At 42.2% G+C, this 27,596-nt stretch overlaps 1 protein-coding gene across 9 annotated transcripts in view; it reads left to right on the forward strand.

Annotated features, from left to right (window-relative positions):
* The window catches only part of NCOR1 (nuclear receptor corepressor 1), a 194,277-nt gene that overhangs the window by 160,149 nt on the left and 6,532 nt on the right, over window positions 1-27,596 (forward strand). For 6 of the 9 annotated variants that reach the window (XM_077163974.1, XM_077163973.1, XM_077163979.1 and 3 more), the window contains 19 exons: window positions 836-953; window positions 1,054-1,155; window positions 1,507-1,607; window positions 5,043-5,211; window positions 6,788-6,928; window positions 8,300-8,383; window positions 8,730-8,986; window positions 9,324-9,684; window positions 11,300-11,527; window positions 13,718-13,924; window positions 14,375-14,524; window positions 14,876-15,007; window positions 17,802-17,967; window positions 18,110-18,603; window positions 20,947-21,075; window positions 21,506-21,663; window positions 21,829-22,052; window positions 24,188-24,328; window positions 25,471-25,613. In XM_077163974.1, coding sequence (XP_077020089.1) covers window positions 836-953; window positions 1,054-1,155; window positions 1,507-1,607; window positions 5,043-5,211; window positions 6,788-6,928; window positions 8,300-8,383; window positions 8,730-8,986; window positions 9,324-9,684; window positions 11,300-11,527; window positions 13,718-13,924; window positions 14,375-14,524; window positions 14,876-15,007; window positions 17,802-17,967; window positions 18,110-18,603; window positions 20,947-21,075; window positions 21,506-21,663; window positions 21,829-22,052; window positions 24,188-24,328; window positions 25,471-25,613 — 3,505 coding nt within the window. The remainder of the gene's footprint in view (window positions 1-835; window positions 954-1,053; window positions 1,156-1,506; window positions 1,608-5,042; window positions 5,212-6,787; window positions 6,929-8,299; window positions 8,384-8,729; window positions 8,987-9,323; window positions 9,685-11,299; window positions 11,528-13,717; window positions 13,925-14,374; window positions 14,525-14,875; window positions 15,008-17,801; window positions 17,968-18,109; window positions 18,604-20,946; window positions 21,076-21,505; window positions 21,664-21,828; window positions 22,053-24,187; window positions 24,329-25,470; window positions 25,614-27,596) is intronic. The other 3 variants (XM_077163980.1, XM_077163981.1, XM_077163978.1) reach the window with 2 other exon arrangements.

Genomic DNA, 27,596 nt, shown 5'->3' on the forward strand with positions numbered 1-27,596 from the left:
CTGATAGTTTTTTAAGGGATGTTATCACTGCCCCCACCCCCCCTCCAGACCTGACCAAAGGGTTTTTATGCTATGTGGGTTCTAAGTTAGGTCAGATAAAGGCAGCCTTGCCCATGCGGTCTCCCAGGGAACCCCCAGGGCAGTCAGGTCATGGCAGTCATCTGGAAAGGAGGCCCTTAAGGAACTCCATCCTGTTCTCTGCCTTCCTGTGGCTGTGCCTGGCTGTGGTTTTCCCCGGGACTGTGGGCTGTGGGTTTTCAAGGTTGCTGTGGAGCTCGGGGTGAGAATTGGGCAAGTTAAAATGCCACACAACTCAGCTTTTCTAACCCAGATTCAGCCACTTTTCTTGAATAAATGTTTCCAGATTTCTTCAAGTCTTTGGATCATTTACAGAGTTTTGAAAAGGTCAGTTCTTAAAGTTTTTGCCAGTTTTCTCATTGCTTTTTTTATAGAGGAGACTTTTCAGATATCCTCACTTCATTTTCACTGATGTCACTCTTCCATAGCACTTTTAAGAAAAATAAATGTTGTTAATATTATAATAACATATTTTCAGTATACTAAGTGCTTTATATATGTAATTTGTTAATAATAAATATATGTAATTTATAGATAATTTCAGAAGACATTTCTTACTCCCTGTAAAAAGTATTTTTAAAGCAATCCATGACAAGGGCTTTCTTCTTGATTTATTAATATCTGTTTTTAATTTGGAGCTGAAGGGCTGTAAGATGTTATAGAAAATAAATTTTTGTAAATAGGTAAGAATATGAACTTCATTGATAATTGACCTTGTGAAAAGACAGTTTTTTGAGTCTTTAAAAATTATTTTTAGGGAACACCTGGCACTTACTTGACTTCTCATAGTCAGGCTTCCTATGCTCAAGAAACCGCCAAGCCCTCCGTGGGGTCCATCTCCCTCGGACTGCCCCGGCAGCAGGAGTCCAAGTCAGGTCAGTGAGCAGACACAGCCATGACATTTCCGTATTTGCAGCATCCCGGCTGGTGGCGCTCTACTTGAACTCTGGGTGTTTTTCTGGCTTTATTCCACAGCTGCCGTGCCCTACATTAAGCAAGAAGAATTTTCTCCCCGAAGCCACAATTCGCAACCTGAAGGTTTATTGGTGAGGGCCCAGCATGAAGGTGTGGTCCGAGGTAAGGTGCGCTGCTGGTCAGAGGTACTCAGTAATAAAGGGAGTGATAGGCTTCACGGTTGTCTTTTTAAGTTATAGCCTTTAAATTTAAGTTATAGCTTTTAAATTCTAAATGTAAGCTTTCTCTCCACATTGAAATGTGGTTTAAAAACTTGAAAGTCTGTATTTCAGCAGGCCTCTTAAGTAACTGCAGTATTATTTCAGCATATGTTTCCATAAAACAATAACTTTTTTTGTATGTGCTGCTGTTTCCTTCTCTTCCTAGCCTTCTCCCATGGCTTTGCTTTGTTTTGTTCCTGTTTTTGGCAGGGGTAAGGGTATGTAATTTGCTAAGAATTTTGTTTTTATTCAGGTACTACAGGAGCCATTCAAGAAGGAAGTATAACCCGGGGCACCCCCGCCAGCAAGCTGTCACTGGAAAGCATCCCGTCCCTCCGGGGCTCCATCACTCAGGTTGGTGATGGGCCTTTCTCCCACACTGACTGCTGCCACCGAGAAACTTGTGTGAAAGTCACAGAAGCTTGTGCTGGTCCAGCAGCACGGTTTGTGGTTAGTTGCTCATATTCCATGTGGCAGTGATGATGAGCCCCAGATCCACAAACCCACTGCAGGAAGACACAAATGTGGTCGTTTTGACTGCAGGCTATGTTATCTATACTGTGATTCATTTGAAAAGGTCACTTCATTGCACATTGGCAGAAGAAACATATTCCACTTGATCCAGCCCTCGCCATCAACCAGGCAAAGCTTTTACCTTGTGCTCAGTTTAATAGAAGTTGAGGAGAAAATCATTATAATTATGTGCTTGCTTTTGCCCATCTTGAAGAGGAAGATCTGTAATCTCATTATAGATACTGTATATACCATATATATAAGCTGTAATCTCATATGCAGGCTGCCTTTCTAGAATATAATGGGAAATCAAGATATGTGGATGACATTGACAGAAGCACCAAAAATCAACCATCTTACAATTTGGAGCTAATTAAATGACCAATTTCAATTAATAAAAGGTCTTTCTTTTCCTCAGTTAGATACTAATTTTAGTTTGAAAATGTTAAAACAGTGCTTTAGCCTCTTTCTGTAAGTAGACCTGGACAAGGAAAATTCTGTTTTGCTTAGCCTTGTAGAGAGAACCCCATACTTTCTACACTTGTGGCTGTCACGGGTCTCCTGTTCTGTTCCTTTTCCTACTTCCTAGGACAGTGGTTCTCAAAGGCTGGTCCCCCAACCAGGAGCATCAGCATCCTTTAGGGAATTGGTAGAAATATGAATTCTTCTCTGTCCCGTTCTGTCATGCACCCCCCAGCTCCCCACCCCTACCCCCAGTCTTCTGACTCTGAATCCCTGGAAGTGGGCCCAGCCCTCTCTGCCTTTTCTTAAGCCCTATAGGCAATTCTGCTGCATGCCCCTGTGAGAACCCCTACCTAGGACCTTGCTGAGTGAATGTGGTCCCTGCACCAGAGCGTGTTAGAATAACGCAGAGATTTCAGTTCCTGCTCCAGAGCTGTTAAATCAGAATCTCCATTTTAACAAAAGACACAGGTGATTTCCTCCTTAATGTATGGATTTATAGAGTATATGGCATGTAGTGATCTAAAAAGCTATACACTTATTCTTCAGGATCTCTCCTTCCTTGTTTGGTCAAAGTTTACTTTCCCCTGAAATCAGTTTTCAGAACAAGCTAACACTTGAATATACACAGAATTGTTGTTTCTTCATTTTCAGGCATATACTCTTAACTTTGGGTGGGAAGACACTGTGAACTGGATCCCAGCGAGGCTGGGTGTCCCTCCTTACTTTCACACCAGCTCGTCTGTGTGACATGAGCACTTTTGAAACAGGTGATTGGGATTTAGCCCTGCACTCACTGAGTGAGTGAATGTACTGCTCTCCTCACAGCTCCTGCTGTGAGCGTGGGGTCTCAGACGCTCTTCACTGGTGTTTTGGGGTTTTAGCCCCCCTACTCCGGATTCAGCCTGAGCAGCTCCCTTTTACAAACTATTGTATGTATCAAGTGACTTGAAGGGGTCACTGCTTAAAGGTAGGGTGAAAAGAGCCAGGGCACTGGCAGCTCAGAAAAGGTCTGATGCTGGGGAACCAGGGGGACAGCCCGCAGACTGAGCTGGTACCACGAAATGGAGACATCCCAGTTGTCCTTCCTGTCCTTTGATTGATGACCAAAGGCCTACCACCAGATTGTTTGTAATCGAAAGGGGTTTTTCCACTCTCATCACCATATGAGAACAAGTCTTATTTATTTATTTTTTTTTTATTAATTAAAAAAAGAATTAACAAAACAATTAGAAATCATTCCAATCTACATGTACAATCAGTAATTCTTAATAACATCACATAGTTGCATATTCATCATTTCTTAGTACATTTGCATCGATTTAGAAAAAGAAATAAAAAGACAACAGAATAAGAATTAAAACAATAATAGAAAGAAAAAAAACAAAAAAAACAAAAACAAAAAACCTATACCTCACATGCAGCTTCATTCAGTGTTTTAACATAATTGCATTACAATTGGGTAGTATTGTGCTGTCCATTTCTGAGTTTTTATATCCAGTCCCGTTGTACAGTCTGTATCCCTTCATCTCCAATTATCCCTTCTCTTTTTTTTTTTTTTTTAAGTAACGGAAAAAAAGAAATTAACCCAACATTTAGAGATCATACCGTTCTACACATGCAATCATTAATTCTTAACATCATCACATAGATGCATGACCATCATTTCTTAGTACATTTGCATTGGTTTAGAAGAACTAGCAACATAACCGAAAAAGATATAGAATGTTAATATAGAGAAAAAAATAAAAGTAATAATAGTAAAATCAAAACAAAACAAAACAAAACAAAACAAAAACCTATAGCTCAGATGCAGCTTCATTCAGTGTTTTAACATGATTACTTTACAATTAGGTATTATTGTGCTGTCCATTTTTGAGTTTTTGTATCTAGCCCTGTTGCACAGTCTGTATCCCTTCAGCTTCAATTACCCATTGTCTTACCCTGTTTCTAACTCCTGCTGAACTCTGTTACCAATGACATATTTCAAGTTTATTCTCGAATGTCCGTTCACATCAGTGGGACCATACAGTATTTGTCCTTTAGTTTTTGGCTGGATTCACTCAGCATAATATTCTCTAGGTCCATCCATGTTATTACATGGTTCATAAGTTTATCTTGTCTTAAAGCTGCATAATATTCCATCGTATGTATATACCACAGTTTGTTTAGCCACTCTTCTGTTGATGGAGATTTTGGCTGTTTCCATCTCTTTGCAATTGTAAATAATGCTGCTATAAACATTGGTGTGCAAATGTCCGTTTGTGTCTTTGCCCTTAAGTCCTTTGAGTAGATACCTAGCAATGGTATTGCTGGGTCGTATGGCAATTCTATATTCAGCTTTTTGAGGAACCGCCAAACTGCCTTCCACAGTGGTTGCACCCTTTGACATTCCCACCAACAGTGGATAAGTGTGCCTCTTTCTCCGCATCCTCTCCAGCACTTGTCATTTTCAAGTCTTATTTTTATTACAGATTTTGTAAAAGCTTTATTATATTTGCATGATTTTAAGCTTAAAGACAAACTTCTTTTTTGAGAGTCGAGGACCTTAACAGACCTCAAGGTGAGATATAAAGCTGGTTAAACTAACATACATTTTAGTCATTTTAAGAAATTTTGTGTTGCAGGGTTCAAGGATGAAAGTACAGGATTTCGTTTTGTTTACAAGAACTTAATGTCTGATCTCCCTCACATGCTTGGGCAGCATTCTTTGAAGATCTGCATTGACCTGACTCTCAGTGTGGTGGGTTTATCTTCTCTGAGCATCGGCGTTTCCTTTAAACTTGAGTGACTCTTCTGTTTGATTGGCTGCAGGGCACCCCGGCTCTGTCCCAGGCGGGCCTACCAGCAGAGGCTCTGGGCAAGGGGCCCATCTCCAGAGTGCCCATCGAGGAGACCAGTCCTGAGAAAGGCAGAGAGGATGCTGCATCCAAAGGCCACGTCATCTATGAAGGCAAAAGTGGACACATATTATCATATGATAGTAAGTACTGCACGTGCACGCTGAAGTAAGCGTTGTAACAAGACACTCAAAGCACAGGCCCTGGCTCCCCCAGCTACTTACCTTCCTTTCTGTAGAATGGGGTCAGTACTAGTACTTACTTCATGAAACTCATGTGAAAAATTAAGTGACAGTTGAAGAAAAGTGATAATGCACTGGAGCCCATCATAAGGGTCAACTGTGCTCAGCCAGTGTGGCCTAGAAAAAGACTCAGTGCAACCAAGTTGCTTTTATTTTAAAGGGCCTCCTATTTTAGGAATTAAAAATTAGGGAGTAGATAAAATTCTCATAGTCTTGGAGTCTTGAATTTCAGGTCTCCATAAATGAAACTGCTTCATTATTGCTATCATGTACACGTTTTCTTTAGATGTGTTATTACGCTGTATTTTCCCAATAATATTATGCCCAGATGTAGTATAAATATTGGCCAAAGGACAGACTGGTTTGAGATCCCATTTGCAGCAGTGCCTATGCAGAATACTTGGTGATATTCTTATTGCTCTCCTCCCTTCTTATTTTAACATTTCTGTTAAATTTTGAATTTTACATGCAAAATTAATATATAAATCCAAACCTTTCTCTAGGCAACCCCACAAGTTATTTACATTTTGTTTCTGGGGGAAATTAATGTTTATTGCCTAAGCCAGAAATCTGGATGTCATCTTTGACTCCTCTATCTTCCCACATCCAACCAGTCACCAAGTGGTTTCTGTTTCCTGAAGTCTCTGAATCCACCGACTTCTCTGTCTTTCTGTCTGTCCGCATCGTCTTTCATCTCAGTAGCTCAGGAGCTGCCTAAGCGAATTTGCCCACCTTCAGTCATGCCCATAGTCAAAACTAGTCGTACCACTTTCCTGCTTGCCTCTCCTTTGCCCTTCACATAACTGCAAGCCCTCTCCCTTGGCACAGTGGCTCCTGCATGATCTGCTTCCAGCTTCTTTCTCTGGCTTATTCCCTTCCCACTCTCTCCCTCAGCCCCTGCCTTTATTTCCCCACCCCCTGTTCTCCTGCCTCCACTCTGCACACTGATCACTTCCTGAGCTTAGGTTCTTTTAGTGTACAAGCCTCTGATTTACTTTGGGATCCCCCTGCCTGTACCACTTTTTATTCCCTTTACATTTGACTTAAGCAGCTCTTCTTTATCCTTCAGGTTAAACATTACTTCTTTTTAGGCAGCCTTATCTGAACCTTTAAGTGTCAGGCTTCCCTTCCAGCATTTTCCTAAGCACTTTGTGCTTCTCCTTTCGTGTACTGAGTACGTGGTGTGGGGATTGCCTATTAATTTACCTGCATCCCCCACAATTGGATAAGCTCTATGAGGGAAGGGGCTTCACATTTCTTAGCTTCGTTTACAAGGCCTAGCTTAGGCCTGGTACGCAGAAGACACTCAGTGAGTATATTTGAATGTCAGTATCCTGTACACAGCTATCTTAACTTGTAGGTTAAGACAAGTTTTTATGTTCAGGTTTTTGTATAATAGACTATGAAATTAAGAATCTATTTATTGTGCAAAGTAGGCCTTGGGCTGTGTCAGAGCAATCCTTGTTTACTTCTGCAGATATTAAGAATGCCCGAGAAGGGACTAGGAGTCCAAGAACAGCTCATGAAATCAGTTTAAAAAGAAGCTACGAGTCAGTGGAAGGAAATATAAAGCAGGGGATGTCCATGAGGGAGTCTCCTGTGTCAGCACCTTTGGAAGGTAAAATCTTGTTTCTAGAACCTTATTTCAGGTATTGTAGTTTTGTATAGTAAGATAGCATTGTTGAATTAAGTTGCATTTACCTTTTATGTAATTTCTACCTGAAATTTATATCAGCAAAAATTTTAAATTATATTTATGTCTAAATACAAATCAATTGGTACCTAGCAGTGGAGAGAGTAAAAATGAAACAAAATTGATCATATCATAGGTGGCTATTGGAATGTTCATATTTGAATGTTCATACACTTTGTAGCTTATGCCTGTTTTGAGTCAAGTGCGTTTAACAATGAATACTACGACCTTTTTTATTGTGAAGCAGATGAAGTAGTATAATGGAAAGAGCAGAAACATGTATTTGAATCCCAGCTCCACACTTTTCTGGCAGATTTCCCTGTGGCTTTTTCATCTTTGCTAATGAAGGACTTACCCCTTCCTTGCCCATTACGAGAGACAGAACCCGAAGGTGTCCAGCCTGCTGTGGTCATGTGATAGGCACCGAAGTGACAGGGGTGAAGCCAAGAAAGTGGTAGCCACTGCTTCACTTAGCTAAGGACTCACTTCCTTAAATCTTCACCTGCCCCAACTATTTAATATTAATCTCAGTGACATACTAAAAGCAGGATAAGGACTGCTTAATCTCGATGGCCTATATAATGTCCTAGGAGGTCAAATTAGGGTGAAATGCAGGTGGTTGTTTTCAAATCTTGATTCAGATTTATAAACTTTATAATGTGGAACCTCTTACATTGTTTGTAACTTCTCTTTTTTATTTACATGCTTAATGTATTTTTCCAATTTGTGTCTTATCTATAGTTCCTGTTTTCCATATCTCACTAGTATATTTCAGATTTAAGCAGTTGTTTCTGATCTCTTTATCTTCTCTCCCTTTGATAAAAAAGCATTGAAATTTTAGGCTTACCTTTAAAAGGGTCTTCTTCCTTTTTTGACTTATAATAGATGCCTTCTGCAGGCATTTTCTATTTAAAAATTTTTTTATAAAGAAGCATATAATCTGGTGGTCAGTGAGAAGGAGTAAGGGATATGGGATGTATGAGTTCTTTTTCTTTTTCTTTCGTTTTCTGGAGTGATGCAAATGTCCTAAAAATGATCCTGGTGAAGAATACACAACTGTGAGCCATTGATTGTATATGATTGGACTGTATATGTGTGGATATTTCTCAATGAAAATTTTTTTTAACAAAAGTATATAATGTCATCTTGGGTACTTCCAACTTTTTTTTCTATAGTATTCTTTTGGATATTTCACAAATTTAAAATGACATCCTTTTCTTCCTAGAGCTTACATCAAAAATATATTTTGATACATGCATTATGTTTAATATTTGATTCTCTTCCTTGTTTTGAAAGGATTGATATGCCGAGCGCTACCCAGGGGAAGCCCGCATTCTGACCTCAAAGAAAGGACTGTGCTGTCTGGTTCCATAATGCAGGGTAAACTTTTTACATATTTTGCCTTTTTATGCATTACTGCCTTACTGGAGTAAGAGTAGTTTGACATTCACTTGCAATTAACCTGCTTTTCAAAATTTCTTCACATTTGAAATATGAAGCAGTAAAGTTTTTATAGAACTTGCATCTGCACTCCATGACTTATTTGAGTGTGATAGTTGCCTAATGTTGTAGTATAAAGATAGCTTCTTTTGTAAGAACCCTTGTGTGATTATAATGGCTAATAAGTCCTTATATGAGTATCTGCTCGTCAATGGAAGGTTGGTTCGGAGCTGCAGAATTACAAGGCATTATCTTAGTAAACACATTTCTTGAATTAATTTTGAAGGCACTCCAAGAGCAACAACTGAAAGCTTTGAGGATGGCCTTAAATATCCCAAACAGATCAAACGGGAAAGTCCCCCAACCCGAGCATTTGAAGGTGCCATCACCAAAGGAAAACCGTACGATGGCGTTACCACCATCAAAGAAATGGGCCGCTCCATTCATGAGATTCCACGGCAAGATGTTTTAACTCAGGAAAGCCGGAAGACTCCGGAAGTGGTCCCGAGCACAAGGCCTATGATTGAGGGTTCCATCTCCCAGGTAACTGCATCATGGTCCTTTCAGTCCCCCCACACTGTGATATTTATGTAACAGTTTTTAAATGTGATTTGATATTTGTAAATCGTTCCTATGATGTCAGGGATCTTGGAAGTAAATGTAAGATTCATGTACTCTTTGTCATGGGTTTTTCTCGTATCCATAGTGGGCATGTGTGTATGGGAAAGTACACAACCCAGAGTTGTGGGTCGTGATAGAGACGTGCACACAGACAGTAAGGAGGGGTGCAGCAGCCTCTACCACCAAGAGCCAAACAGCCTGAGAGAGAAATGTTCAGATGGCATGAATTACCCTGAAATGTTTGCTTCTTTCTCTTTAGGGTACACCAATAAAGTTTGACAACAACTCAGGTCAATCTGCCATCAAACACAATGTCAAATCTCTAATCACGGGGCCTAGTAAGCTACCCCGTGGAATGCCTCCGCTGGAAATTGTGCCTGAGAATATAAAAGTGGTGGAACGGGGCAAGTATGAGGACGTGAAGGTGGGCGAGCCAGTGCGTCCTCGGCACACGTCGGTGGTGAGCTCCGGCCCCTCCGTCCTTAGGTCAGCATTACACGAGGCTCCCAAAGCCCAGCTGAGCCCGGGGGTTTATGAGGACCCCAGTGCCCGACGGACCCCCGTGAGTTATCAGAACACCATGTCCAGAGGCTCGCCCATGATGAATAGAGCTTCGGATGGTATGTTACTGCTGTTGCCTTGTCTGATCATTTTTATTGCACATCTTTACCTTTGACAAATAGTAAATCCTGCATTGGTAGCTTTGAATTACCACTAGAGCTGCAGGCTGTGCTTTGCACTGGGGCTAGGGCTGTCGCTAAGAGGAGGCATGGTTTTAGGTAAAATATGTAATATTTCATGCCCTTGAATAAGCGGATTCTTTGAATTTTCAGCTTTATACTTAGAAAGGGAAGAATGGAAGCCAGTTTTGACAGTTGTTCTTCAGAGGCCGTGTGTGTATGGTGGTTTGAAGCTCAGGCTCTGGAGGTAGACTGCTGAGGCTAGAATTAGGGTTCTTCCATATACTGCGTGAACCAGGACAAGTTACCTAACTTCTCTGTGTCTTAGTGTCCTCATTCATAAAATAGTGATGCAATTTATGACCTCCCTCACTGGACTGGTGTGAGGACACACTGAGGTAACGGTTTGAACAGCTTAGAATAGTGCCCAGAGGGCAGTGTGGACTTAGTTGGTGTGAGCCGTTCCCTTGTGGTCACTTGTCATCATCACAACCACAGCCCCACGCTCCACTGGGGCGCAGGCTGCCGGCAGCTCCATCGGTAAGGTAAGAGGCATTGATTTTACCACGTCGCCCCTGAAATGACCTGAGGCCCCTTATGGCTGTGACTACTTATCATTTTAAACTTTGATGCAGTACGTATTTATTGAGGGCTTATCATGTGCAAAAGTCTGGACACTGCTTGGGGTGTAAAGGGGCAGAGTTGAGTTTCAGGGGATAGGAGAGGAGGAGAGGATTACAAGTAGGGTGTGAGTACAAAACCTTTGCACTCTGGTGTTGGAAGAACTGCCCTGCGGAGGGGAAGGGCATCCATGGCCAAGCAGGTTGGAGCTTGGGAGGAGCCATAATAGACCCACGTGAAGGTCTTGGTCTTGCCAGGCAGGTTTGTGTGGTCGAGGCCAGGTTGATATTATCAGTGTTAACACTCAGGTGTTGGTAATGGTTACCTACCTCACAAATGTACTGAATACCACTGACTTATACAGAAGAATGGTCAGTTTTATGTTATGTGTATTTTACTCCAACTTAAAAAATGTGAATAAGATTAAATGTTTGGATATGCTAGGCTCTGGTTAGGCCATGTACCGACCCTGAGTCACACCCTTTAGCAACATTCCAGGTGGACAGAGGCAACACAGCAAAGGGACCAGCGAGTGTTGCTGGGTGATGGCTGGGTAGCAAGGAGGCTGGGCCGTGCAGGCAAAGGAAGGAAACCGAGGCTACATGTGGAACCAAAATACTTAGAACATTTGAAGTCCACAGAAACCTACATCATTTCTAATTATAATGGGACTTATAAGAAGAGTGCCGAGTTTCATTCTAACTCTTCATGTTAAATTGGTAAAATGCTGGTGCTGTGACCCAAAATCTCAAAAGCTTTTGCCAGTTCTTCAGCTTTGCATGTTTTTTGGAAGACTGAATGCTAAATGTTTATTGGAAACAGAAGACCAGATTATGTGATTATATGATATGAATGGTTGAGAAATGAATAAATATTACCATACTCAGCAAGTTTCCTTTTTTCTTAAGAGTTTGTGGTGGTGGTTTTCTTCCAGTTACAATTTCTTCCAGCAAGTCTACCAATCATGAGAGAAAATCAACTCTGACACCCACCCAGAGGGAAAGCATTCCTGCCAAGTCCCCAGTGCCTGGGGTGGACCCTGTGGTGGGCCACAGCCCTTTCGAGCCCCATCCCAGGGGCAGCACTGCAGGAGAGGTTTACCGGAGCCATCTCCCCACACACCTGGACCCAGCGATGCCATTCCACAGGGCTCTGGATCCTGGTAAGTGCAGTGTTGAGTGAATTTATGGCACAGAGAAAGCATACCTGCCTGGCTGTCTAAACTTCCCATGAAGGGCAGGATCCAGGAAATTGCACATATCATTAGTTTACAGCTCAGTGAACTTTCACAAACCAGCAACCCTAAAAAACTAGAAATAATAAGTATATGAAAAGCTCTCATCTCATGGTAACTGGTTAGGCAAATTAAACAAGTTGGTTATTGGGAAGAATTATTTTTAAATGATATAGGCATCCCCTAAACGTTTTAATTCACAGTGTAAACAGGCATTCATTTATCAGCATTCTGACCGATGGTCAAGGCCTTCTCCTGCAGTATAGGTCTGCGAATTAAACTGTACCATTATCTTTTTTATATACACTGTACTCAGAAGGCAGTAACTATTTCCAGGTAGGTTTTTAAAGTGAAACTAGAATTTAAAGATACTTTAAAGCAATCTCAACAGAGGAGCCTTACAGATTTTTTCTGGTCTTTTGAAATTGTCTAGTCCACACCTGACTGAACTTCTCTATTGAGTCTTTCCAAAGTCAGCTTATTTTCAGAGAATCGACTCTTTTTTCGTTCTTTCATCGGTTTACAGATAATTTTATTAAGTTACTTATTACAGTAACCAGTAAACTGGAAAAACAGTTTTAAACAAACACAGTTCACTGTTTAAACAAAGGCAGCATGCTTCTGCTAGGAGTGGAGTGAGCAGTGCGTGCGAGGCAGGGTGATGCAGCGTCCCCTGGGCACCGAGAGAGGACAGTGCAGACCAGTCAGCAGGTTGGGAAGAACGCCCTCCTGCGCCCTATCCCCTTGTCCTGTGCCAGCACCGGCCTAACCCTCAGTCTCAAATATGCACTTTCTGCTCACACCTCCTCTCTGAACGAAACTGCTGGCTTGAAACATACTTCAAGCTGAAATTGGGGCACAGAGCACTTGCATCTCACCTTGGTCCTTAGAAAGCATTTTTAATCCCCAGTTTGCCAAATTAAAAAGCTAAGATGTCTAATGGATTTTTGCATTTCATTGTACAAGGTAGATGCAGATTGTATTTTATCTGGAAGCTGTGTCGGTGCTGACATACTATTTTTCACTTGTAAAAAATAAGTTTTGAGAGGGCCCCAAATGATACTAGCTAGTTCTTAGGGTATGACCTTCCAGAACTCAGTTGGAGGTTACCAGCCACCCGACAGGGTTTTTTACAAGCCTGGCCAGGAGTTCTAGATGAGAGGGGAAGAAGACACTCCAGAAAACTTGTCAGTTGCTGTTTGAGGTGTGTTTTCAGACGAAATTGAATGCTTATCATTTCTATTTAGTATTTATTGTAGCCTTTATTTTGTTGCAGTTTCATTTGCTTCTCATTTTTTTAACCTGAGCTCAGTTATAAATGCTTTTGAGAATTGAGACATTAATGTCCACTTTATATCATATCTTCTTCCCCTTTCTAGCACTTCGTGTCATGCTATAAACCAAGGGTTGGTAAACTTCAGCCCTTGGGCCTGATCCTGCTGTTGCCTTGTTTTTGTAAATAAAGTTTTATTAGCACACAGCCTTGCCCATTTGTTTATGTATTGCTGTGGCTGCTTTCCCAGGACACTTGAGAGCTGCAGTGGAGACTATCTGGCCTGCAAAGCCTAGATATTTACCACCTGGGACTTTACAGAGGAAATTTGCCGATTTCTGCTCTAAATACATGCATTAATTAAATGCTTGTAGACTAATCATTTTTACTCCCAGGAAAGTAAAGTTACTATTTGTCACAAAGTTCTTTCAGATTTATTTCCACCTGATTGTATTAAGTTATCAATACTACAATATTATTATCTTCCAGAACTACTCTTGGAAGCTTTATAGTTAAATATATAATTAAGGATGCATGGGAAACCTTGAAAGTAAAACTGCTTGGGAATTTTTTTAGCTACTGTTCCTCTGGTAAAAAAGTTAATAACTGTTTCTCCTCCTCCTTTTCCATTACATCTCAGACATTAGAACTTATAAATTCATAATGCTGGTATATCAAGATCGGAAATGAATCCTACTTTAATCCCCATAGCACCACCAATAAAAGTTGCATGTGCACATTAAGTCGGTCCATGTTCTTTACCCGTCTCTTTCTGTGGTTTATGTTTAGCAAATGAATTTTACCTGGGGCTAAATTAAATGCCTTTCTCTCATTCTCTCAATCAGCGGCTGCTTACCTGTTTCAGAGACAGCTTTCACCAACTCCAGGCTACCCAAGTCAGTATCAGCTTTACGCAATGGAGAACACGAGACAGACAATCCTTAATGATTATATTACCTCACAGCAGATGCAAGTTAACCTGCGCCCAGATGTAGCCAGAGGACTCTCCCCTAGAGAGCAGCAGCTGGGTCTCCCATACCCAGCAACAAGAGGTGCGTGTCTCTGCAGTTCAGATTCCAGAGTTGTATCCTGTGTACCCAGTGTTTCTTGGGTACTCAATAAATATCTGTTGAATGAATAATGAATAGAAAATAAAGCCTTTTCCTTCTCTCCATATCCGTTAGCCTTGAAGGCGAATGCAGTGATATACTGAGACAGGTGTTTTCATAACCCCTGAAATAGTTAAGCCAAAGCAGTGCACTAGGTATTCGAAATGTGTTTCTACCAGTTTGCTGTCTCTGTAATCTGTCCATGGTTTTAGGTTACTCGGATGGGGCACGGTATTTAATATTCTCTACCAAATAATGATGATCTTAAACTTTTTATTGAGTGTGCATTTACTTATCATTGGGTTACAGAGGGGATAAAATCAAAAAGCCTTGTCTCATTCTGTACAGACACGGTCCTTTAACATGATTTTACTGTCTTTGTCTTCTGGACAGGAATCATTGACCTGACTAATATGCCTCCAACAATTTTAGTGCCTCATCCAGGGGGGACGAGCACACCTCCCATGGACAGAATCACTTATATTCCTGGTACCCAGATTACTTTCCCCCCCCGGCCGTACAACTCAGCTTCCATGTCCCCAGGTAAGACTACTGTCACACACCTTTGTGATATGACCACTGTGCTCAAGTGTTTACAGCATAGCCTTTTATTTTAATTTTAAGTATTTGGACAGTGTTATCCCTATTGGCTACTTACATCTGATGCTGTTTACACCTCATGTTTAGTAATAGTTCCTGTGTGCCCCTGACACTGTACACCTTAGAAATAGCCTAAAGGCTGGCATTAGTCTCCAGTTGCCATCAAGACTCTTAATAAAAAACAAGCTTCATATATCCCAAATTTGGAGCTTTTTGAAACATTTTAGAAGTCAGCTGACATCCTTGATAGATGGATACTTTTGTCCCCAAGCTGCAACTGTGTGTATTTTCCAGGACACCCAACACATCTCGCTGCAGCTGCAAGTGCTGAAAGGGAGCGGGAGCGGGAGCGAGAGCGAGAGCGGGAGAAGGAGCGGGAGCGGGAACGAATTGCTGCAGTTTCCTCCGACCTCTACCTTCGACCAGGTGAGGGAAGAAATACCATGTTCCTTCACCTTGTCAACATTTCTGGGCAGTCTTGTGTGAGATGGCACTGCACTTAATGCTGTGGGGTCACAAAGGTGAACCTGGCATAGATTTGGACCTCAGAGACCTTACAGTCTTGGAGTGGAGTGAAAATTTTGTTTCACAAACAAAAATTATAAGACAAAAAATAATTCCATGCCTTAAATGGACTACAGATTAAAGTGTTCCAAAAGTTGAGATTGTTGGAAAGAGGAATTTTAAATGGGAAAATGAAGTTTTCCTGATGACAGGCTTATTTTTATTTGGCACAAGGAATTGGGCCCGAAGATACTGGGCACGGCCTGAGCAGAAACTCCTAGAGGTGTAGGCATATCGGCGAGATGGAGTGAGGGTTAGGAGACCGTGAGACGAGTGAAGAGCTCCATTCTGCGGTGTACAGAGGTGGTGAGAGTGTGAAGGCATTCTGGGCAGTTCCAGGAGGGCAGTCATGCACATGAGGGCTGGGGACAATGCTGGAAATGGACGAAATATTGCTAAGGTGGAATCAGAAGGACATACTAACTAGATAGGAGGAAAAAGTGAGAAATAAGATTGGTCTGCACTTAAGGTTGTACAGGATTAGTGAAAACAAAGAGATAATGACTTTTATTTTGGCTGTAGTTAATCTGTCATGTCTTTGTGACATTGTTCTTATTGGTGGCATCCTATTCTCTGCCTTTCAGTTAAGTAAAACCATTTGTCACATCAGCTGTATAGAGGTGGCACTCAGGAGGGAAGAGAGAGCTTGGAGATACTGACTTAGGGGATAATGGCTGGAGTGCATTAACCCAGAAGAGAGGGTGTGGGAGAAGGAGGAACTGCAGACCAGGTGCAGGCCCCAGGGGTCATCATATCATATGGTCCAGAGACAGATGCCTGTAGCTGGCAGTATATAGAAGGAGCCCCAGAGCTATTAATCTGTGACCCCGTAATATCATTCCTGAGGCTTTATCTAGAATAATCCAATAGTTGTAAAGCTTAAACACTATTATCTGTAATAGAGATCATTAAGAATCTGACTGGAGGACATACTTTAATGAATTGGGAAGGAGCACCATTATGTTGATTACATGCTGATCATAAAATCATGGGAATTGATTTAATTAAAAGAAGCAAAAAGATACATAATTTTGATGGGAACTAGATTTTTAAAAGGCTGTGATCCCAGTAATGAGCAAAATGGGCATAAGACAGTGAAATACAATTTTTCTCTATGAGACATTTGAGAAGGTTGATGGTATTCCATGTTGAAGTATCTAGATAAACAGTGGCTCATGTTGTCCATGACAGTATGAATAGGTATGGCCATTTTGGAGGTATACAAATTCCAGGTGCTTTTTGACCCAGCAGTTCCTCCCGTGGGAACATAGCCTAGGAAAGTAATCTCGGGCTGGCAAGTGGTCAGAAGGGAGATTAGCTGCTGAAAAGGCCGGCCCTGGAGGTGGTGCGAGACTATAGGTGGGGGCAAAATCCATTAGTGTATGAGGGCCAAGAGCAAGTCAGCAAGTTGGAGGGAGAGCACGTGTCAGAAGGAGATGGAGAAGGCAGTGGCAGAGAGGAAGTTTAAGAAGTCACGCTTGTGGGTGCAGAAGTTGTGCCCAAGTCCAGGTGGTGGCTTTGTATGGGAAAGGTTAAGTGAACAAAATGTCTCATGCATCGAGGCAGTTTAATTAGCAGAGTCGGGTTGTGTGGGAGAAGGCGTCCTGCGCGATCTAAGAGGGGGTTTCATGAGCGAAGCAATCACCTGTGAAGGCAGGAGAGGAAGTGGAGTGGGAAGAAATACGGCTGAAGGAGGCAACCTCAAACCCTAGCATAGCAGTTTTGTATTTTCATCGTGACACTTAAGAAAGTTGATTTGGAAATCACAAACACAAGAGATGGACGATTAATCTGAAAGATGAAGTTCTCTGATTCATATTATTAATTGTTGATGCTGTTTTTGTTTCTCTGGAATCAGGATCAAAATGTCACAAATAAACGATGGCTCATGTTTTTGTTGCAAGTTATTATAATATGTGGTTTTACTGCATCTTTATTGAAAAACTTGAATATATTTCTTAGCAAGGCCCGAAAGTGGGATAGGGATATCAGGTGTCTCATTTTCCTTTTTTCTGTTACTAATATTAGGAAATTAATGATCCATGAATGCTGATGCTTTTCATTCCCAGCTTCTCCCTTATGGTTTGTGTTTTAGTTTATAAGTTGCCAGAATGCAGTATACCAGAAACAGAATGGCTTTTAAAAAGGGAATTTATTAAGTTGCAAATTTATGGTTCTAAGGCCTTGAAAATATCCTTTAAAAGGCATCCAGAGAATGATACCTTAACTTCAAACAGAGGGTCGATGAAGTTTGGGGTTTCTCTGTCAGCTGGGAAGGTGCATGGCAACTCTCTGCTAGCTTCCCCTCATTTCACAAAGCTTTCCCAGGAGCATTTTCCTTCTGCGTTTCCAAAGGTCTCAGGCTGTGTGGACTGCGTAGGCACTGAGCTTTTTCTAAAATGGTTTCCTCTTAAAGGGCTCCAGTAAGTGACCCACCTTGAATGGGTTGAGACACATCTCCATTAGAAACCACCTAATCAAAAGTTACCACCCACAATTGGGTGGGTCACATTTCAAATGGAAACAATAAAAAGGCTCCCACCCAGCAATACTGGATGAAAATTAAGAACATGGCTTTTCTGGGGTACATGACAGTTTCAGACCGGCACAGTTTATATTTATCCCTTTCTTCTTTTCTTTTTTTTGGCCCCTGCAGGCTCAGAACAGCCCGTCAGACCTGGTAGTCATGGCTATGTTCGCTCCCCTTCCCCTTCCGTCAGGACTCAGGAGACCATCTTGCAGCAGAGGCCCAGCGTTTTCCAGGGAACTAACGGAACCAGTGTCATCACACCTTTGGATCCATCTGCGCAGCTACGAATCATGTTAGTGTCTCATATACATTTTTAAATTTCTAGTGGCAGAAGTTTAAGTATACTAGTGATTTTGTATCCATTGGCATCTGCCCACCACACCTGCCAGTATTGGTCTCCCCCTCACAGAGTTGTGGTTTGATTTCATCCACAGGCCACTCCCCGCTGGGGGTCCCTCGATCAGCCAGGGCCTGCCCGCCTCCCGCTACAACACTGCTGCCGATGCCTTGGCTGCTCTTGTGGATGCTGCAGCTTCTGCCCCCCAGATGGATGTTTCCAAATCAAAAGAGAGTAAGCACGAAGCTGCCAGGGTAGAAGACAATTTGAGAAGCAGGTCAGCGACAGTTAGTGAGCAGCAGCAGCTAGAGCAGAAAAGCCTGGAGGCGGAGAAGAGGTCCGTTCAGTGTCTGTACACTTCCTCAGCCTTTCCAAGTGGCAAGCCCCAGCCCCACTCTTCAGTAGTTTATTCTGAGGCTGGGAAAGATAAAGGGCCTCCTCCAAAATCCAGATATGAGGAAGAGCTAAGGACCCGAGGGAAGACTACCATTACGGCAGCTAACTTCATAGACGTGATCATCACCCGGCAAATTGCCTCGGACAAGGATGCGAGGGAGCGTGGCTCGCAGAGCTCAGACTCTTCCAGTAGCTGTATGTATCTCAATCCGGGTTTTGCTGTGTGATATCTGAGTAAAGAATTACTTTTTTTAGATAAAGTAGAACTCTATAGTATGGAAACATCCAAATGCTTGGTAGATATGTAATAGGAAAGATTTGGGGGGTTAGCAGTGCAAAAATGTTTCTCTTATTTTTTGTGATTACTGAAATAATCAGTTTCCTAAGTCTAAAACCATCGATACAGTACCTACAAGAGAACTGTACCCTTTTCAGAATTAAAGTCAGAAAATAGACAGATAGATAGGCAGAGCTCATGAAGAAGTCTCTTGTTATCCTTTATTTAAGATAGACATTATTTAAAAATGAGCCTACTGTTAGCAGTAATTGACATTTACACAATACCCTTCTTGCAAGTTGGGTTTTGATGAAGTCTGGCTAGCCTTTAAGAAGTCTGCCCTGCAGATCTATAAGAATTCACAAATCTGCATCACAATGCTAATCATCTTAACGTTTTTAAAAATACTATTGCCTTGATTCTATATAGAATTCCAGAAAGAGCAAGCAGGTATTTAAACCATCATTTAGTATTTGTAGTCACCTCTCTGTAAATCTCTTTTAGTGAAATCGAGTAGAGTTGGAAATAATTAGAAGGTATCTAATTATACACCAGAACGCATTGTGCAGTTCTTACTGCCTCCAGACATTCACTCACCTAACTGCTATGTGCTTGAGCCAGTGTCCACCCTGTTGCTGAGGTTTCTGGGGAGAGGGGCAGGGCAGCCTGGAGGTCTGTTGTGTGGAAGGAGGAGTCCTTTTAGCCAGCGATTAGGAGAATCCACCAAACAGATTATCACACGTGCAGAGCACTGCGCACTCGCTGCAGAAGCAGTCGTAACTTCTGTAGTAACCGCAGGCCTTGAGAGGGAAATCGCCACATAGGGTGACCCAGCCCTAGGCTTACTGGATGCTGGAACATAGGGTCTCCCAAACCATGAGAGCAATGCTTTTCAGTTTGCATCTCAAACAAAACTTTGCTCTGGGCTTTCAAACGGTCTGAGACTAGAAATTCCAGCTGTTTTCTGGGTCGTCCATGTATCTGTGTTTGGCCATCTTTTGTTGGGTGGATATCTCGCGAGATAGGTGCTGACTATTTAAACTTACCCAGTAGGGCCCTCTTTAAATCTGAACTTTTGGTTTGACCCTTCAGTGCCTCTCTCCCTGAAGGAGAAGCACATGGCTATGCTTAAAACTTGAAGAGCAGTGTCAGCATGATTTGGGACCAGGCTTTCTGTTGTGTACTGGGTGCACTGAGCAGATGTAGGATGGTGGGTGCAAAAGAGGAGATGTAGAAGCAGCAAATTGTCATAAATAGTGCTTTACTTCCATTCACCAGTGAGAAGACCCATCCCATTCCGGGTTTTCTGTCCCCCTGCACATCCTGGAACCCAGATAACTGCAATTTCCATAACCCGGAGCGGATAGGAGGGCAGGGTTGTTTGGTGGGAACGAGAGGAGCCCAGCAGTCGAGTTCGCTCCTGACCTCTCCACATGTGTCCATTCCAGGCCCGTTCCCTATGGGCCTCTGACAGCTCTCTCAGATGATGCAGAGTGCTCTCTAAAGCGAGAGGGTTCCTGAGCAGGAGGTAACATCTGCCTCCTCGCCCCTCCTCAACACTGAGGCCACCTGCGGGGCTGCCTGCACCCCTGCTGTGCAGACGGGAGCATCCTTGGGAACGGCATCTGAAAGGGTGCCTGATGGCCATGCGGCTGCTGCTTCTCTGACATGGGCATTCTTCTGGCTTGATTGCCATTCACCCTTTCTGCCAAAGGTTTCCTTCAGACATTTCCTACCATTTCTCATTATTTTCACAACGTAAGACAGTGATGAAAAAATATTTGAGGTCATTTTTGTCAGCAGTGCTCCAGCTATTTGAAAAAGTCATTATACAGTATTAGTTAATTGTACACTTTTAAAATCATCATAACGAAGCAGCTCTGTAGCCTCAAAGTTTTTCTGAGTGCCGACTGTCCCACAGAATGATTTTGGAATCAGTTAACTTTTGAGATCTTTCCACCTTTCTACCTCCCAGAAGAATATCATAAATCTACTCTCTATTATTCCCACTTATTTTATTCACCTTTTGTAAAGATGTAGAACCCACAAAGTTTCAGAAACCCTAAACCCTGCCCGGATGAGGAGCACTGCGGAGGAAGACCTACGCGCTTCTGCTACCATTCATTTTATCGTGACTCTGGAGCGCCGCAGACATTCTTAAGCAGAAAAAAAAAAAAGATGCAAATAGCTTCAAAGAACTTGTTCTTTTGTAACTTCTCATAGGATTAGTTTTCAAACGAGACTCTTTTCTTTTCTTAAAGTATCTTCTCACCGGTATGAAACACCTAGCGACGCTATTGAGGTGATAAGCCCTGCCAGCTCACCGGCACCACCCCAGGAGAAGCTACAGGCCTATCAGCCTGAGGTCGTTAAGACAAGCCAAGCAGAAAGTACGTCTCTGTTAGCCCTCACTATGTCTCATATTTGCATTTATTATTTTGCTACTAATGATCTGTCCACACCAAGTTAAGAAATAACTTTTTTGGTTTATTTTGTTTTAAGGTAATTTTATTTAACAAACACTTATAAACTACACTAATGGAAAGCTGTTTATAAACTACCCTTGAGTACTTTTCTGTTTATATTTTAATGATATAGAAAATAATTGTTACTTTGCCCACTTCTGAATTCATAATGTATTCTAGTCCTTTAACTTCTGTCAGGTAATAGATAGTTTTCCTTCAAAATTAAGATACATAAATTCTGTGTTTAGAGCTATGTGCCACCTCCCTCTTATATGTTTTTCTAAGTGCTGTTTAATTTTGATAACGAGGGAAAGGAGGGGCGTCCCTAGAGCAAGGGTCTCTCTGTTATCTGTAGGCGATGCTCCCCGGCAGTATGAAGGGCCCTTACATCACTACCGGCCCCAGCAGGAGCCGCCCTCCCCCCAGCAGCAGCTGCCTCCCTCCTCCCAGGCCGAGGGGATCGGCCAAGTGCCCAGGACCCATCGACTCATCACACTTGCCGATCACATCTGTGTAAGTCTGACGAACCTTTCATGGTTCCTTAACTCTTCATTTTCATTGTGCCAAAGGTGCATTTCAACTTAAAGAGAAAACCACCACCAAAATGTGGAGGTTTTTTAATGCAGTATTTTTTGGCAAGTATTTAATAAGTTTGACCACTTCTTTTCTCATTCATAGCAAATCATCACACAAGATTTTGCTAGAAATCAAGTCTCCTCTCAGCCTCCCCAGCAGCCCCCCACTTCTACATTCCAAAACTCGCCATCTGCTTTAGTGTCCACACCTGTGAGGACGAAAACTTCTGCTCGCTACAGCCCAGAATCCCAGTCTCAGTCTGTGCACCATCCGAGACCAGGTCCAAGGGTCTCCCCAGAAAACCTTGTGGACAAATCCAGGGGAAGGTATGGTCCTTACTTCAAGCCATATTTAAATTTCCCACCCTTAAAACAATTTGAGTATATCTACAAGATAGGGGATTCATTTCTCACTCCTCAATGTGATTTGCCTTTATGTTCTGTGAGGTGTAAGGGTGGGGCTCTCCCCTGTGTCGGCTCTCCCAGCAGCCTGTTAGGTGTTCTTAGTTTCTGCCTACAAATTGGATTGCTTTTTGCTGAATTCATTGTTTGTGGGTTTGCAAAGAGAGGTATGAAGAATGTGTCAGTCAGTACTAGTTTATGGACACTTGAGGGGTCCTTTCTCTCTTTCAGTGGCCTCTGTTGGGTTCGCAGCAGTAGATGTTTAGGAAGATGATGTTGAATCATGGAATGTGAGGCCGACAGAGGTGTCCAGTTTTACATGGCAGGGATCTCTGGTAAACAGCATGTCTTCTTACCTGATGCTCTATGCTAGCACATGGTGAAGTGCAGTAAAGCAGCACAAACATAATTAATTTTTTTTAAATGCTGAGAATAAGACCAAGAAATCAGTAAATGAGCAGTTCTGACAAATACCTGACAGACACACAGTAGATGGGTGAACCAGCATCATGGTGGTCCGAGTCACACAGCAGGAGAGCAAGAAATGTGGGCAGAGGTGGGGCCCAATGCTAGCAGAGTCAGAAAGGAGTAGAATTAAATATCTAAGGAGCTGGATTATCTTCTTTAAAAAATAAGACCCAAAAACATTATAGTGCAAATTTTTAAGCACATACAGAAATGAAATACCTCCATGTACCCATCACCCCACTTTGGTAATCATCAGCATATGACCAGTTTTGTTTCATTTTTCATCTCTACTGAACCCAGCTCTAGACTGAATTATTCTTGAAGCAAACATTTCAGGAAGCTGGATTCTCTAAAGGATAAGATGAAAGCACATTTATTCTAACAGCAAAAAGAAATGTTAACTATTTGAAAAGAAAACTAGCAAACATATCTCACTCCTGAAGATGAGTAGTATGTAGCAAATTTTGAGCAGTTGATGGCATTTAAGAAAAGAGAATCCATTTGGCCTTCTCACTTGTAATTTCTACACTACTACAGTATGCGTTTGAATGAGGAGTATTACGTTACTTTCAGTGGCTTTCATCATATTTAGAGTTTAAAATGTTCATACAATCCATGATGATGTAAAACGCCATTAATTGATCTTCCTTTGTTTAGCAAAACAGAGGAAAGTTTTCTGTAATTCTAGAACAGCACATAAATGTTATAAATCTATAAAAATGTTTGATATCAGGGAAAGAGAAGAGAGTTAGAAGAAGGGTATGTGTGCTGATTTCTTCACTTTTTAAAAGAAAACATATCAGGTATTAAGTATACTATTTAAAATTAAAATAAGTAAAAGAGACAACAACATAGAGAAAGTTGCCAGTTCATCTTCCATGGAAGAGGTGATCATGTTTGATGAATCAAGAAAGTATAAGATTCTTTAGAGTTTTGGAGGTAACCACCAAAAGAACTAAAAGAGTAATGTTCAAAAATGGCTGTCTCTAAGAACTGGATAAAGTTGATGGTGAAAAGAAATTTTAATTTTGCTTGTTTGTAAGTATATACATTACAGGCTTTTACTGTAAGAGCTCAGTTGTGTTGTTTGTTTGCTTTTGCTGAACAGTGTATTTATTTCACATTATCCTTACCAACATCGTATCCAGAAGAAAAACATTTCACGTCAGGGAACTGCTCAGCCCTGCAATTATTTAATAACTGGTGCCTGTATTGACTCAGTCCTCCCCTCTGTCTTTCACTTACTGGGGAAAAGATCCAAGAAGTCAAGACTACAAATAAGTAGGAAAACCCTTGAGGGATCGCCCAGGTGAATGGGCACAGGTAGAAAGAGAGTCCGGGTGGAAGGGCATTTCTGTGCCTCAGGGCAGAGGCCCTGCTAGTGAGTGAGCGAGTGAACATGGTCAAGGGTCGTGATAGCCCCTGCACCCCTTTCTCATAAACAGGCATATAATGAATACCCGAGGCAACTTTTTTCTGACATAAATTTGCAATTTCTGTGGCCTTCTCCTGACTGAAGCAATGAGTTAATCAGTGTCTGTGTAGGGTAAGCCCAGAATCACAATTTAATATTTTATGTGTTAAAATATTAGGCCTGGAAAATCCCCCGAGAGGAGCCACATCTCTTCCGAGCCCTACGAGCCCATCTCCCCGCCCCAGGTTGCAGTTGTGCATGAGAAGCAGGACAGTGTGCTGCTGCTGTCCCAGAGAGGAGCCGAGGCCGTGGAGCAGAGGTGAGGAGGCAAGGGTGCTTCCTAGCCACCCACTCCAGGTGACGGGGTGTGTAGGTGTTCTGTGCCTTAGAACTCCCCTTACACTTATGCCTTTGTTTTCTCCTTGCTTTCATATCAGGATAGGACTCTCAGGGGTATCATTTAGTCACTGTTTTCCTAATGATCCAATGTTACTAGATTTTTTTTTTTGCATTGGCAGGCACCAGGAAACAAACCTGGGTCCTCCTGAGAATTCTGCCTGTTGAGCCACCATCGCACCACCCTGCTACTAGAGTTTAATGGAAAAAAATTATTTTTAGATTAGTTCCGGGAAAAAGCATTCATTAGACTTGTTGGTTTTAATTCCTGCCCACCTTCTGATTTGAGTGCTGCCCATGTTAAGTGGGGAGGGAAGGATTTTGCTCCCAGGCTCATCTGTTTTAACAGTTTCCCTACTGCTTACCCCAACCCAAGCCTTCGAGTTCCTTCATAGTCAGCCTCGTGCTGCTCAGCAACTCCTCCTCTTGCTCTTCATCCTCACCCTTTACTCTCCATTCATACCAAGCTGGCCATCATCCCCCAGCCCTCCATCTGTCCCACCTACACTGTTGCCCCCGGTGGGGCACCCTTCCTGGAGGCTCAGAGGTAGGATATGTGACCTGCCCATGATAACAGTGGTAGGAGGGACAGTCTAGTTTTAAATCAAGATCTTACTCCAAATGGTTATTGCATTTCCTACAGTGTACAGTAAATTCATTACTGTGTAGGCATGTAGGTATAGGTAGTCATAGGCAACCAAATTGATATTTGATATTGCTATGAAATGAGGAAAATTCACTTTTGGAGAGAGAACACTATTGACTATCATGATAAGCTGTTTCCAAGATTTCCCATTCACACTTATTTGCTGCTCATTCCTTGTTTGCTGAGAATTCCTGTTCTAGATTGTTCCCATTACAACCCTAATTTTATGATTTCATCTGTGAGAACTAAAATGTTTGACTGTGCCCTTAAGTGTGCACTAACCGGCTTGTGGCCACAGGCTGTACCTGAGGGCTGTGACCCCTGTAGGCTAGCAAGTGCTCAGCAGACATGTCTCCTCTATAGATGTCTCTAAGGCCACATGGACACGTGGGTAATGGACATAACTGTCTTCCTAACAGGAATGATTCCCGTTCACCAGCGAGTATGAGCTACTTGCCTTCCTTCTTCACCAAGCTTGAGAACACTTCCCCCATGGTTAAATCAAAGAAGCAAGAGATTTTTCGTAAGTTGAACTCCTCTGGTGGAGGTGACTCTGATATGGGTAAGTGGGATTTCTTTCACCCCCAGTAAAATATACATTAATAATGCTATTCCCAGTGTTGCCTTTCCTGTGACCCTGGCATTTGAAAGCTTTTCTGAGGCAACTGTCCAACTGCCTCTGATCCTCTGGTTCCCTCTCAAACGTCTGCCAGCACTGAGGACTTAGGGAGCAGGAACTGGCTGCCTAATGAAGTTGTCCATTTTATCTTTGAATAAATGCATTCAGAGTTTTTCTTACATGGGGCTGCATTTGCTCTCGATGGTTTTTTTTTTTTACCCACTGGTCTTCGTTTTAACCATTTGGGCCATCTAAAACCCTTCTATTTCACCCTCGTGACATCTCTTCAGATACTGGAAGATGACAGTCTTGTCCTTCAAGACTCGTCTCCAAACACCCCCCAGTTTTCATTGGTTATTCAAGTCTTGGTACCGAGTCCCTCTACTATCCGAGTTGCTCTCCATCAAAAGCATTTAATTTAGCTTTTCAGTTGGTTCTGAGTAATGCAAAATAGATTTGTGTTGTACAACCATTTCCCTCTCGTTAATTCATCATCATTAAGATGGTATTAGTTTTTTGGACACCCACACAACACCACACCAAGTTACAATGCGTGTGGGACAAATGTGGGCGCCAGGGTCTCTTTTGGACATGCTGCCCTTCAGCCACACCTCTCCCTTGCTGCTTCCTGTGCCTGCTCATTCTACCTCCTTTAAAGACCCTACCAGTGTCTTCATGGATCTCACCTCAGTCATTCACCACTCACTCGCAGATGTGACAGATTCACTTTCTAAAAAAGAACCCAACAGTAGCAGCAAATGCTGACCTAGCAATTACCATGTGCCTGGCCACTGTTCTAAGCACATACGTATATAAACTATTTGATGACGCAGCCTACAGGTTATTATATGATCATCGTCTCCATTTTGCAGCTGAGGAAACTGAGACTCAGGTTTCATAACTGGCTCAAGTTACCTAACTAGTAATGGACTGGCCTTCCAGATCCAGAGTCTCTGCCCAGAGCACGGCCAGCCGGAGCCCTGGGGACAGCAGCAGGACGCTCTGGGGAATCCGATGTGCCCAAGCCCTCCCAGCCCTGTCACTCAGCACACTCGCTCACACCTTCCCCCAGGTGTCCCCATCGGGACATGAAGTAGACCTAGCGACAGAACCCTTGTGGAATGCCTTGTGGGATTCCGTGCAGACTCTGAGCAAACCAGTATCTGTGCTGGTCTCCCCACCCTGTCAAAGAAAATGAAATTGTGGGCTATGCACTGTTTGTGCCAGAGGAATGTGGTTGGATCTGCGATACTTTGTGATTAATAAATGTTTAAAACCCAAGAGATGAAAGGATGAACTCAGTGTTACCTACTGTTTTGTGAATTTATCCAAGCACTTAATTACTAGATTTTCTTTAAGTGGCAACAAGTCATCTAAAAGACAAGTTTTTTTAGAATACTGGCCATAATTGCTATCAAAGATCCCTTTTTTCTCTCCAGTCTCCAAGTAGCTGTTTTGCCGGTTAATTATCAGATTCTCAGATATCAACAACAAAAACATGGTGCTCTCAGTCTCACATTCACAAAAAGAAAGCTGAAATGAGTTTGTCAAGGCACAGCCAGGTGTAAAGAATTGTTCTACCTCTTTAGTCTTTGTTTTGCCCATTCAGTGCAAAGAAATGCCTAGTGTGATTTGAAGCAGTCCATTATGCAGATTTTTTCTATCTGATGTGAGCCTTGTCTTTGGACAAGCAGCTGTCTCATCCACTGATTCACAATCATTAGTTGAGCAGGGTCCTGGGTTGCAAGCTTTTGGTATGATAGCTAGTCTCAACTTCTGAAATGTATAATGAAACAAGTACCTAACTTTAATAATATTTTATTAGTGTCTTCGGGCAGGTATTAAAAAATTGCTTTTGTTTCTACGATTCTTTTTACTGCAAGGACTCCTTGTGATTGTGTGTGTGTGTGGGGAGGTGAATATTAA

The sequence above is a fragment of the Tamandua tetradactyla genome, chromosome 6, assembly GCF_023851605.1.
Source record: "Tamandua tetradactyla isolate mTamTet1 chromosome 6, mTamTet1.pri, whole genome shotgun sequence".
NCBI classification, from domain to species: Eukaryota; Metazoa; Chordata; class Mammalia; order Pilosa; family Myrmecophagidae; genus Tamandua; species Tamandua tetradactyla.